Genomic DNA, 13,342 nt, shown 5'->3' on the forward strand with positions numbered 1-13,342 from the left:
TACAGTGAAAGAAATGGGTAACCAAAAATGTTTGGCTTACCTATATGACCGAATTTTCATTTTAGTGTGAACTATCATGTTATGTGTTACTTATATCTCTCTTAAAAATAGTTCTTTGTGCAGATTTTGGACCAAATTTACATAAGTCAGTGGGAACCAAAACTGTTTGGTCACCAACATTCTTTTAAATATCTTATTTTATGTTTCTCAGAAGAAAGAGAGTCAAACAGTTTTGGAATGACATGAGGAATATGATGACATAATTATCATTTTTGGGTGGACTATTCTTTTAAGCAAGAGTAATTTTCAAATTTTTTCAGGTATGTAGTATTTCCAAGAAGTCTCATAAATTGTCATTCCCTAAGAAAAAGTGTTTGACAAAATAAATATGATGCATGTGACTGAAGAATCTTTTCTAGCATAAGCTGATTTTTATTCTTTCTCTTTGTCTTGTCTTAGGAGCATTCAGAGCCAGACCTGGTGGAACAGTTACGTTCAGCGGGTAGTGTGGATGAACTTATGAGGATAGTTTACCCCAGCTACTGGAGCATGCTGAAGTGTCGTTCCAAGGCGGGATCACGCTTACCTCACAGAGATTACAGCTCCACAGAAACAAGGTCGGAGGAGGCCTCCTTTGCGGCTGCTGTCCTCAATCTTGAAATTATTAAAAGTGAGTGACTATTAATTTAAAACCGGCATAGATTGTGCTGGCAGTGTTTTGTCTTACAGCCAATAATTTTTCATGCTTTTTGACAGTCCTGACACAAAGTTTCTTTAGGATGCCAAGAATGTGTCAGACACTGATCTGCAATAATTGCAGTGTATACAAATCCTTGTATTTCACTGCCGGTCTTTTTTTAATGTGCCTCTTCTTCCTGTCTCGCTGCGCTTCCTCCAGGTATTGAGACAGAGTGGAGAAAGACCCTGTGCATGCCACGCCAAGTTTGTTTAGATGTGGGGAAAGAGTTTGGGGCAGCTACAAACACCTTCTATAAACCACCCTGCGTGTCTGTCTACAGATGTGGGGGCTGCTGTAACAGTGAGGAGCATCAGTGCGTGAACATCAGCACTTCATACATCAGCAAGACGGTGAGTGACTCTTTCAGCATGTTAATCTGTGTGAAGCTTTGTATTGTTACAATATCAGTAAATTGCTGTATGTAAATTAACAAGGTTTACACATTCTCCATGTTACCTGGACTGAGAAATTCATGTTTATTTGTCAGCAAAAGTCATCCGACTGACTTTTGACAGCTCCAGGACTTTCATGAAAATCACAGATTATACTTCTGCCTTTTTGTATCGCCGCCCACAGACAGTCGGATCGGAAGAGGGTTATTTACAAAACAGTTATTGTAAGGGTAGGTTTAGGTCTACTCTTAACAGCATTCTGGTAAAATGTAACACTATGGTGGCAACTTTCTTACCTGTACATTATGGCTTTTTGCTTCTGGGATGTTGGGCAGAATGTTTTGTGCAGAACTAATTAAAAATGTCCCCTCCTTTTTGCATAAAACACTGTGTTCATGGTCACCCATTTTAAAATGTTGACTACAAACACGGATGCTTGTCAGATTTTCCATTGCACTGTTCTCTCCGTATTTACGATTCTCTGCACCTTTTACCGACTGCCTACAATGCTCTCTTCCACTGGGAACCGAAAATAACTTACTCCCACTAAATGCTTACACTTTGAATTGCACCCAGAAATAATACAAGTCGACCATTATAACTAAAAGTGTGCCAAGAGGTATGTCTTACTAAAGCAAGGTGCTATTTGACTGGTAAGTGTATCCATAGCCGACTGGTGGGAGTGACCTTTGGCGGCAACATGCCCAGTGCATTATGGGTGTTGAAGTTTTCCTACTTATTTGGTAGCAGGAAAAACATCAGCCTTTTTTCCTTTAGTCAGGTAGCCTTTTTAATTTAGTCAAGCTTTGTTGAAAGTCCATTTTGCCAGTGGTGAAGTACCACTTAAATATGAACACTAGGGAATGCAGGAATAACTTCAAAATGAATACCTAATTATATTGAATAAAAATATTAATTGGAATGAAAATCAGAATTACATGGATAAAGTGATATATAGTATATATATTGTTAATTTATGAAACCTATAAATATACTATAAATGAAATGCAATTATTTCTAAAAACAGGATTTTCATTTAAATTTGACACGTCCAGTCTGAATACAGTTGCAGATCATTTTTTTCATTGCATCAAATACAGATCCATATGCAGGTATATATTTTGCTGCATACGTCCTCCTAACTAACACTTTAAGTCCATTTCTCACTCTATATAATAAAATTGTAAAATTGAAATACTGCTTTAAATAAAAGAGTGTCTGCTTTTGTTTTAAAGCCTACTCCCCGGTGCAGAGAGAACTGATCTGTTAAGCTTTGATTTAGAGAGTTGTGGACAAGGCAGGACTTTGGTTGGGAGGTCATGGCTGTGAATTATTTGTAAGAAGGCCTCCTTTAATTGCCCACTTATTTTGGGTGGGCTGACCTTAGCAAGCAGTGGGATCTTCTCTTGTGATTTAAACCATGACGCCCTCCCACCAGTTGAGCATCTGAGCAGGTCAAGGTCTCCATGTCCACGCTACTGCACCAGAGACGTAACACTCCCATTCTGGGCACAAAGCCTGAATAACAGATGCAATGTGAAGATGTTTCAAAATTTTAAGGAAGATTTGGATTATGAAATTACAAGCTCAAGGTTTTATTAACAAAATGACTGGGTCAAAAGTAAAATATGCATCAGATGAACATGGTTGGATTTTGGATGAATGGTATTAGTATTGATTAGCTATTGAGCACAATATAATGTAATGACGACAAGACTTCAAGAGTGAAATTTCAAGTTTATATCTGTGATGTAACTGTGACAAGGGAACCTGTTAGCTAAGAAAACAAAACATTAAATGGACTTCTGGTTTCGCCTGACCCTTGTCTCACCTGCACATGTGTAATACTCAGGCCTAGTAGACTTTTAATACTGCAGTAAAGTCATTTTATCATCAAGACTGGTGGGATGACAGATTTACAGAGTGATCAAGTGAAGCTTTTGGGATCACTTGTCTTGGTAAAAGCAGTTAACAACTAAATAATGGAGTTCTGTAAACATCAAAGAGCAACACGATCTCATGGTCATGCGTATAAATAGTACGAGTTTGCAATCTCGTGGAATGTATACGCCAAAATGAGTTTTGGCGTGCGTATGGTACGCGTTTTTTCGCGTGCATATGATATGCACTTTATGGCGTGCATATGACACGCTCTTGGGTAGGTTTAGGGTGGTGGGGTGGGGGGTTCGTATGTACAGTCCCTGACAAAAGTCTTGTCGCTTACCTATTTTCTAGAAATACCTGATATTAACCTGACTTTTAATTAATTCATTGGTGTTAGAAATAGCTCATATGAAAAGCTAAAACCCTCCCAAATGATGTTTAATGCACTGAAATAAATAATTTTCACAGAAAAAATATTTATCATTTAATCAAGACAGAAAGGTCAAATTTTGGCAAGACAAAAGTTTTGTCGCCTATACAGAAATTGAACAAATTTACTACAAATACAAAAATATGTCAGCAAATTAAGTTGTGGTGCTGTGAGATCCAAATTTAATATCTTGTATGACTTCCATGAGCTTGAAGGACTGCATCCATGCGGTTTGGCAAGGATTCATACAATTTATTGATGAAGTCATCAGGAATAGCTAAGAAAGCAGTCTTGCATGCCCCCCAGAGTTCATCAATATTCTTTGGTTTCGTCTTCCATGTGTCCTCTTTCATCCTACCCCACATATGCTCAATGATGTTCATGTCTGGTGACTGGGATGGCCAATCCTGGAGCATCTTGATCTTCTTTGCCTTGAGGAACTTTGATGTGGAGATGGAAGTATGCGATGGAGCACCGTCCTGCTGCAGAATTTGGCCTCTTTTATGGTTGGGAATATAAGAGGTAGCTAAGATTCTTGGTATTTTAGACTATTGATGTTGCCTTCCACCCTGCTGATCTCTCGCACACCCCCATACTGGATGTAACCCCAGACCATGATTTTTCCGCCACCAAACTTCACTGTTTTCTGGGTGAATCTCGGATCCATTCGGGCACCAGAAGGTCTCCTGTAATATTTGTGGCGACTGTGGTGTAATTCAACAGAAGATTCATCTGAAAAATCCACCTTCTACCACTTTTCCTGCGTCCATCCTTTAAGCAGGCTGTGGGCCTTGGCAAATGCCAAACGGTTTTTCAATTGCCTTTTGTTTAGTGCTGGCTTCTGGGCACTGATTCGACCATGGAGGCCATTTCGAGACAGAATCCGACAAACTGTTCTGGTTGACACAGGGACTTCAGGTGACCAGGTCTCGTGGAGCTCTGCTGCAATGGATAATGGGCTGGCCTTGGATTTTCGAGCCAACAAACGGTCCTCTCGAGCAGTTGTCTTGTGGGGTCTGCCTGACCTGGGCTTGTCAAAAACGTCTCCAGTCTCTTCAAATCTTTTTTTTATCCTCTGTACTTGACGCTGAGACACATTGAAGGTGTCTGCCACATCAGCAATGGATCTGGTCTTCAGCCTCTTGATAATCAAAACTTTAGTCTCAGGGTGAATCTTAGGCATGTTTGCAGAGGTCTAGTTGCAGTTGATGTGAAGGTCTAGTGTACTGGGGTTCTTTTTATACACACTTGAGACCTAATTGATCCATTATCAGTCACAGGTGAAGCTCATATGACAAGGTTACAACACTTATGTCTTTGCAAAAATTGACTCAATGGGCTTTACCAAGCTGTGAATATTAGAATACTTTTTGAAAGTTTAGTTTTTCCCTGAAACATTATCACAAAAGCTGGTGGGATTAAAATGAGCCATTTCTTGTAAAAAAATCTTGATTAGAAATATATTTCAGCGGCACTTTAGGTCAATTTGTACACAAGCGACAAGACTTTTGTCAGGGACTGTATAATACGCCATAAAGTGCGTATCATATGCACGCGAAAAACCGCGTACCATACGCACACCAAAACTCATTTTGGCGTATACATTCCACGAGATTGCAAACTCGTACTATTTATACGCATTTTCGTGAGATCCGTCTCCAAAGAGAGATGGTATTCACAAGCATTTGGCCCCATTCCATTTAACTAGTTCAATCTTCTGTTTGCTGCTAGTTTGATTGGCAGTCTGATACTGTACATTTTCACATATTTTGAATGCTAAAGCAGTTATCTTCAGATGTACTGTAGCTATGCAATTAGAAAGTGGATATATGATGCTTCTGTGTACCTAAGAGGCATATAAGAAGATAAGTCCAAGGAGAGGCTGAAAAGAATCTCTGCCAAGTGAAGTAGGCCAACCAGGGGGTCGGGGATGAGACTGGAATATTCCATAATTCTCTTCCTCATCAGACAAAATTAATTTATGTGTGCTTTGAGAGTGATTTGTTAATCTAACAGGGGCTGTAATGATAGGTTTAACATTCCAGAATGTTTGGAAGCTTGTTTGTTTGCTTATCCTACTGAAAGAATTTGCTGCCTTGGTTCATGAAGGTTTCTATAGCAGCCACAATTCATGTCAAAAAGATTGCACTGGAAGAGTGGAAATAAGATTTGATGAGTAGACAAGATAATACAGAAAAAAAAAAGAATTTATGTCATCTATGACTCATGCCGTTCCTGTTGGCCTGTATGACTTTTATTTCCATGTTCTTTTCCATGCAACTACAATTATGTCAACAGAAGCTTTAAAGCTTCAAAATCACCATCAAATTATCCTAAAGGTGGTATCCTAACAGCTCACTAAATGGAAAGTTTATTAGTGAAGTTTATGAGTTAGATTGGTTTTTAAATTTACTGATGCTATTTTATAGCATCAGAACATGTGGAATATAGCACACGTCACATGGTGCTTCAAAGCCCATTCTTCAGAAATTCTACTTTTATGTTCCACAGTGGAAAGAAAGGCATATGCATTTGAAGCAGCATTAGGGTGAAAAAAAAAATAGGACAGATTTTTAATTTCTGGGTAAACGGTCCCATTAAGGAATTAACTGAAGATGAAGATCAGTCAGATCCAGATTTGTTTTTTGAAAGCACACCTCCTTTCCTAATGTTCTCAATCTAATGGACAGTTGAAAACTTATTCTCATAAAAAATCAACAATGATACTCATTGTCTTTTATGATATATTTTATGACATGAAACATAAAAATAAGACTTTAAGCAGAAAAAAAAAATGTACTTTAAGCAGCCCATTCCCATCACTACCCCTTATGATTGCACATTTAACATGATGTTAATGTTTCCCCATAACAGGAGGAAGTTTTGATTTATTGGTCTAACAGTATTTGCCTTCCTTGCAAATTATCTTGCACGAGTTCCCCATTACCCATTTCCCCTTACCAGTTTGTTTAATCAGACTGTAGTTGTGGTTGTGTCTGTACACTGATTTCACAGAAAGGCTGTGCAACCGCAGTTGCACAATTCCTTTAGACATAAATCCATTCATTAATCTTGATTTAGATATATTTGACTGCCCACAATTAATTTCGACATCTAGCAAACTCCTTAAGGTATAGCATTTCATGCGGTCTTACCTCTTACGTCAGTAATTCTCTGTTAGTCTGATTTTATTGAAAATAAAATGACGTTTCTTCTATTTTCCACAGTTGTTTGAAATCACAGTTCCTATCAAGCAAGGGACCAAGCCAGTCACCATAAGCTTTGTCAACCACACTTCCTGCAGCTGTTTGTCAAAACTGGATGTGTACCGACAGCGGCACTCAATCATACGAAGGGCCCTACCAGAGTAAGTGCTCACACTTCAAATCTCCCTAAGCACTTTTTTTTTTGAAGTGTCAACCCAAATGTTTTTTTTTTTTTGTCAAGGGTTTTAACATGTTAAGTATTGAAGATTACATTATTATCTTATTTCTCTTTTCTTTTGAATGTTTGAGAGGTTAGAATAGAATGTCAGTATTACACAGGGCTCGACTGATGTCATGTTGCATAATGCCGCAACATCTTGAGGCTGTCTGCGCTGAATGTGACAAACCATAGTTCCAAATCCATTTGTACTTTTGTCAGAAGTAGTGCAAGGAAATGGAGTTAAGTTAGAACTAGAAAAGAGAATCAGTTTATTGTCAGATCCATGTGTTGACAGCATCACTGATTATAATGGCTATAAGAGGGACATTTTGAATATCAATATAAAACTGTAGAGTTTTGTTGTTGTTGAAGGTTTGGCACATTTTAGGTTCCAGCACCTAAATAGGCAGCCAATAAACATCATGGAACATCATAAATGATGCATTTGGAACTCTCTAGGTAGCAATGCTGCACACCACATAAGAGACTAAATGAAATTAGTATGTGGGGTAACATTTTATTTTAAAGCTACACTGTGTGATATTTCCCCCCATCTAGCAGTGAAAAGGTATATGACCATCCAGGGAATAATAGTTTCTGTTCCTCTCAATTCCGATTTCGTTTTAACTCCTACGGTGGCCGATTTAGTCCAAGATTAACATGGCAATCCCCCTCTTCACATTCGACACGGTGCCATTGAGTGTTAAAACGCGAAAGGCGAAGCTTGAATTTATGGGTATGTCCCTCTTTGGCTAATGTTCTTTCAAGATGGAGGGGCAACATGGCAACCGGCATTCGAACCCCTCACCCGTATGTATTTTCAATGGCATATTATAAACTTACGAGAATACTTTATTACTTGAAATAAGTAAATACATTAATGAGCACATATATTTTTGAAAGAACTAAGTGTTTTTAGCAAAGAATAAACTAAAAAAGTTACACAGTGTAGCTTTAAAGTATTCTTGTTACACATAGTTACTAAAATGTACTAAAATGTAGTTAATGTTAATATTACTCAGTACTTAAATGTCTATAATAACACTGGACCAAGGACACCTTAAAATAAAGTTGCTTTTGCAGAATGAAACCAAATTTTCAATTTTTTATTTTAGTAGGAAGGGAGAAAAATGTTGATTTTGCAACAGCTTCAAGCTGGTTATGTGGTTTCCGAGTGTTGTCTAACAGAAAGCTGCTTGATTTTAAAGTAGCTTTTGAATGAGCTGTGCATCATATATCTTTACACTACTGACATAGACCCTGGTTCAAATTTGCACTAATGTGACTGAGCCTTTATGAGCTAATAATCTATGACACCCTGATGAAGGCTTATTAGCCGCAATGCATTGGTGTGCTGTTTTTCTGATTGTTTTGAATGCCTAAGCCATAATAAATAAAGGCCTTTTATATTTTTTATAAACCCGAGTGCCTTGGTTTGATATGTTTTATGAGTTGGATTATCGCTGGGAGCACTGGGATACATATTCTACACCTCACCCAGAACCTTTTTGCATTTCTTGTTTTATGAGCTAATAATATAATTGATTATCAAAACAAACACAGCAGCACATACAAAAAGAGTAACATTTTAAATCCCACTGAACTTTTTTTGTTATTATTACCTTTAATCGGTAAGGTATTTGAATTAACTGTTTTTTTACACAAATATTATGATAGGGTAAGTTATATAAAGAAATTAAGTATTATCACTCTAAGGCATTCAAGATATTGACTTTATATGTGCTTTGGCCCTGCGTAGCGTCTCATCAGCGGATATGTGGTTGCACTAATGTGTGTATTTTGGATGTAATGGCACACTCAATGACGTACAGTAGCTCATCACACTGATTTTCATATTGGCGGTGTGGTGTGGCCACCCATTGTTAAGGCTGACAGAGAACTTCCTGTTCATCTGTTGTTTTAGGATTTCTAGCAGGAAAATCCCTGTAGAGAATCCTAATGAACTTACCGTGCAGTGTACAGACTTGATTAACTAATCAGCTCTCACAAGTGTGCTACAAAACAAATTTGTTAGCTAATTAAAAAAAATCCTACATTTGTTATTTGCAAGGAAATTTTGAATTTTGTTTTATTAATTTGAGGTTGGTGTTACCTGTCAATACTGGTAGTATTGTTTGATTCCAGGTGTTTTTGACTCAGTGAATCTCTTTTAATATATTGAAAGCTGCTTTGAATCCAAGCGTTGGCTAATAAAATAAGAAAACTGTTAATAGAACATGAATTTTATGCATTATACAATGTATATTAATTACAGTATAGATGAAGAACTAGATATTCAGAATTAACCATTGTAGGGTTACTATATACTGTTATAATGACCCCCCTGACTCATACTGCATGTACAGTTTAAAAGGCTTGAAATAGTTCAGCGGGGCTGAGAGTGTATTTATTGCTTTCTTAAACTCAATCCAATATTGCCTACTGTGGATCACACTGTATCATTTTAAGCGTATTGAAATGCTTAATTTGATACACAAAGCAACATTGGTGGCCTCGAGTTTTAACCACCAGAGATAAAGAGAGAGTTATAAGCCTAAACATAAAGCATAAACCCAATTTCTTTATCTCCAATGCCTTCGCCTCTTTCTTTGCCGTCACAGTGAAGGATAGATAAGTCATTCTAATGAGAACAGAGCCACACAGCAAGAACCGTGAACTTAGAAAGACAAATAAACTGTGACTCTATCTTCAATTTCTTGCTGCATCAGCCCAAAAGTTCAGCTGAGCTGAACATATTTAGCATTTTTATATTATGCAGTACTTAATCATTATATAATGTATACATTCAGTTCAGAAATTCATGAAACACAGACTAATCAGGCATAACATTGACATAATGTAATGTATCTTTTGCTGCCAAAACAGCCCTGGCCCGTTGAGGCATTAACTCCACTAGACCTCTGAAGGTGTGATGTGGTATCTGGCACCAAGATGTTAGCAGCAGATCCTTAAAGTCCTGTAAGTTGCAAGGTGGGGCCTCTATGGATCATACTTGTTTGTTCAGCATATCCTACAGATGCTCGGATTGATATTTTAGGACTTTGGAGGCCAAGTCAACACCTCAAACTCGTTGGGCTCCTCAAGCCATTCCTGAGTCCTGCTTTATGGCAGGGCACATTATCTTGCTGAAAAGGCCACAGCCACCAGGGAATACTGTTTTTTATGAAAGGGTGTACATGGTCTGCAACAATGCTCAAGTAGGTGGTACATGTCACTATGCACCCCCATACACAACCAACAAACTGCGATGCACAGCATTAACTTCTTGAGCAATGTGCTTGAGTAGCTCATCTGTTTGATTGGACAGCACAGGCCAACCATTTGCTCCCCACGTACATTAATGAGCCTTGGCCACCTATGACCCTGTCGGCAGTTCACCACTGTTTCTTCCTTGGACCTCTTTTGATAGATACTGACAACTGCAGACCAAGAACACCACTCATGTATATGTATATGAACTGATCATTTAAGCATTATATGCATATCTAACTGCTGTTTTAATCTGCTTTCATTTCAATATTTAGTAAATGTTTCTTATGATACCAGAGGCTTGGCTTGGCATACTACTAAACTCTCTATTTTTTAATTTTGCCAATCATTTAATGTTGTTATACAAAAGCAATGTCACTGTAGATTGTGCTTCATTGTGGTTATTGGCATGGCTGAGCTGTGGTGTCATTTTTTTGCATGCCAGTAACCACAATGTAGCTCGACCTCCAGTGTGTTTTTGCATAAACATTACAGGTGTTGATCGCATAAAACATCCTGGAAATGGCTTGCACAATACTGTCTTGAATAGAATGGGAACCCTGAGTCTGTTTTCTATCATTCAATATTTTTTTAGAATGAACCACAGCCCGTTTTCAATCCTGCGTTGTTCCCTCGCATACTTTGTGTAAATGTTTATCATTTTATCCCCTCACAGAACGAAGGATTAGCCCATTCGCCTGTTCGTGACAGTAGTCAACGTGCTAAACACTGACTAATTGGCAAACATACTCAGAGGAAAGGAGAGAAAAAGAGTGAAAAAGACTTGTTAATAATGTACGCTTTGTGTGCAAAAACAGTGCCTGCTCTTTCTGTGTGGAGGAGACGTATCGATCCCACATGTGGCATTGGAAGCCAGTACGTTACGCCATTGCTTAGAGATCTGTTTGCAAACAGGAGGGGAAGCACGCATACAGTGCAGTGCCGTCGTTAAACATGTGATGACTTTGTTTAATAAAACACTCCCTGTCAGATGGAAAGAGAGAGGCATTATGTCAGTAATGAAATATGAACTGGTCAACAATTTTTACTTGAGTCTTAAAGGTGTCATGAACTGGCTTTCTAATTTTTTTATACTGTTGTCTAAGGTCAACTAATGACGTTTATGTGGTTTTAACATTCAAAAACATCATAACTAATAAGTAATAGGCTATTTTCTACACTGGTTTTGAGGCTCTCTCCAAGGCGTTGAGTTTTGATGGGCGTGCAGCACTGGAGACTTGGAAGTAAGACACGTACACATAAGCAAAACAATCTATAACAATGCAATACTATTACACATAAAAAACACGTTTTACTCACATAAGTGTGTTGCACATTTCCTCCAGTCAGATCCAATATAGAAGAAATAGCATTGTGTTTTAATTTCAGATGTCTTTAAATCAACCTGCGATTTGTTTACAAACGATTCCGCAGTGAAATGAAGTGAACATGTCTTCCCCCACGTCAGCTGGAACTTCATTAAAAATAAAGTTCAACCACACATTCCTAATATTAGGATCTGAAAGAAGCTTATTCTTCGGCATGTTTACTGCTGTTGGCTAGCGCAATTCAACCGGCTCGGTGGGCGGGGCTACTAAATATATATATATATATATATATATATATATATATATATATATATATATATATATATATATATATATATATAAGGAAAGTTGATTTCTCAATTCATCACTCATTTAATGCTAGTTAGTTATTTGCATTGTGTATTTGATGCTATGTAGTGCATTCAAGGCAAAATATTATATAGAGATTTTTGACCTCTCAAAGTTTCGACCTTTGAAAGTCAGTTTCACCAAAAGGTCCACAAAGACATTAAACGTAATCCATTTGAATTGAGAGGTTTAATCTTAGTCTTCTGAAGAGACACAGTCACTTTATAAAATGAACAGATTGAATTCAGATTTATTCACATATCAATGCACATATCATATTGATCAATGCACATACACAGAGCACATCAAACATAGAAACGGAAGCTCAAACATACTTAATTGACTTGCGAGAACAAACTCGCACATCAACCAAGCACATTTGATCCATTCCGTTTACCATATCTGATGTGCCCGTGTATGAGATTAACATAGAGAATTGCATGAGGGTGACTAATTGATGACAGGATTTTTTTCGTTTTTGGGTGAGCTAAACCTTTCATTATTGATTGTACATCAAATCAAACCATGTTAAATGTTTAAAAGCAACTCATGAGTCCCTCTTTGATGAATTGGAGAAAAGAACTGTTTATTGTTATGCGTTTCAGCGCTGTTTTTTCTTAAGCCATCCCCTGTCAAAGTGATTTGCGGTAGGGGGAGTGAAAAGGAAAGAGGCATCATCCCCCCACTAGGTCCTGCACAGCCAGGCCTTGCTTAAGAAAAAGCAGATGTGTTCCTAGGGCGACCTGCACTGTGGAAGTGTGTTATATGTTGTTTTGGTTTCCTGGACACACTGAGGCTTCATCTCCTCATTCCTCTCGTGCTTTCACGCAAGTGGGGACAACATAGCGTCTGCGCAAGCGAGGTTGCCGTTTTTCTTTTATAGACAGAGAGTTCAGATTTACCTTCAGCTGACATCATTTGCTTTGCGTTTGTCTTTTACACTGTTTAATTTTTTTTACTGCTGTAAAGGTCAACACCCATGTTGGGGACTTGCTGTCTTGCGTTTTGGTCTGTGCTTTCTGAATTTGTTCTTGAATAAGCTACGACTCCAAGGCCAGATTAATTCAAGATCCCTCCAGGTCAGCCTTGAATGCTTTTAGCTTGATTCTAATCTTATATTTGGAAAAATCCTGCTCAAACTTGTGCCATCTGATAAAGAAAAGGGCAGTCTGTGCCACCAGGAGGGTTAACGCAGGGTGGTCCGCTTCAAGCACCCGGCTTTGTACCTCAAGGTGTTAACAAAGTCTCGCCGCTCCCGCTGTTTGTTGTGAAGGAGAAAATGTGCATGTTTAACCTCAGATGTGTGGTCTAGAGAGTAACGTACCATATAAACGCTATTGGTGTTATCAACGCTTGTGCAATGAAATGGCAGAGGGCTGGTAGTGATTATCAGCAGTTGGCTCGTCATTGCATTTCACTTTCTCTCACTCTGTAATTGTATTGTTTGAGATTTGATGACTCACTGTGTTAGGAAAGTAGAGGCTCTTCAGGAGGAGAAACATTGAGACATCCCAACTCAAACTTA

General features: G+C 38.2%; 1 protein-coding gene across 1 annotated transcript in view; it reads left to right on the top strand.

Annotated features, from left to right (window-relative positions):
• Positions 1-13,342, top strand: part of vegfc (vascular endothelial growth factor c) — a 70,542-nt gene that overhangs the window by 26,996 nt on the left and 30,204 nt on the right. The window contains exons 2-4 of the mRNA XM_067441309.1: positions 460-670; positions 899-1,089; positions 6,673-6,812. Of these exons, the coding sequence (XP_067297410.1) occupies positions 460-670; positions 899-1,089; positions 6,673-6,812 (542 nt within the window). The remainder of the gene's footprint in view (positions 1-459; positions 671-898; positions 1,090-6,672; positions 6,813-13,342) is intronic.

Source organism: Pseudorasbora parva, chromosome 4, assembly GCF_024679245.1.
Source record: "Pseudorasbora parva isolate DD20220531a chromosome 4, ASM2467924v1, whole genome shotgun sequence".
NCBI lineage: Eukaryota > Metazoa > Chordata > Actinopteri > Cypriniformes > Gobionidae > Pseudorasbora > Pseudorasbora parva.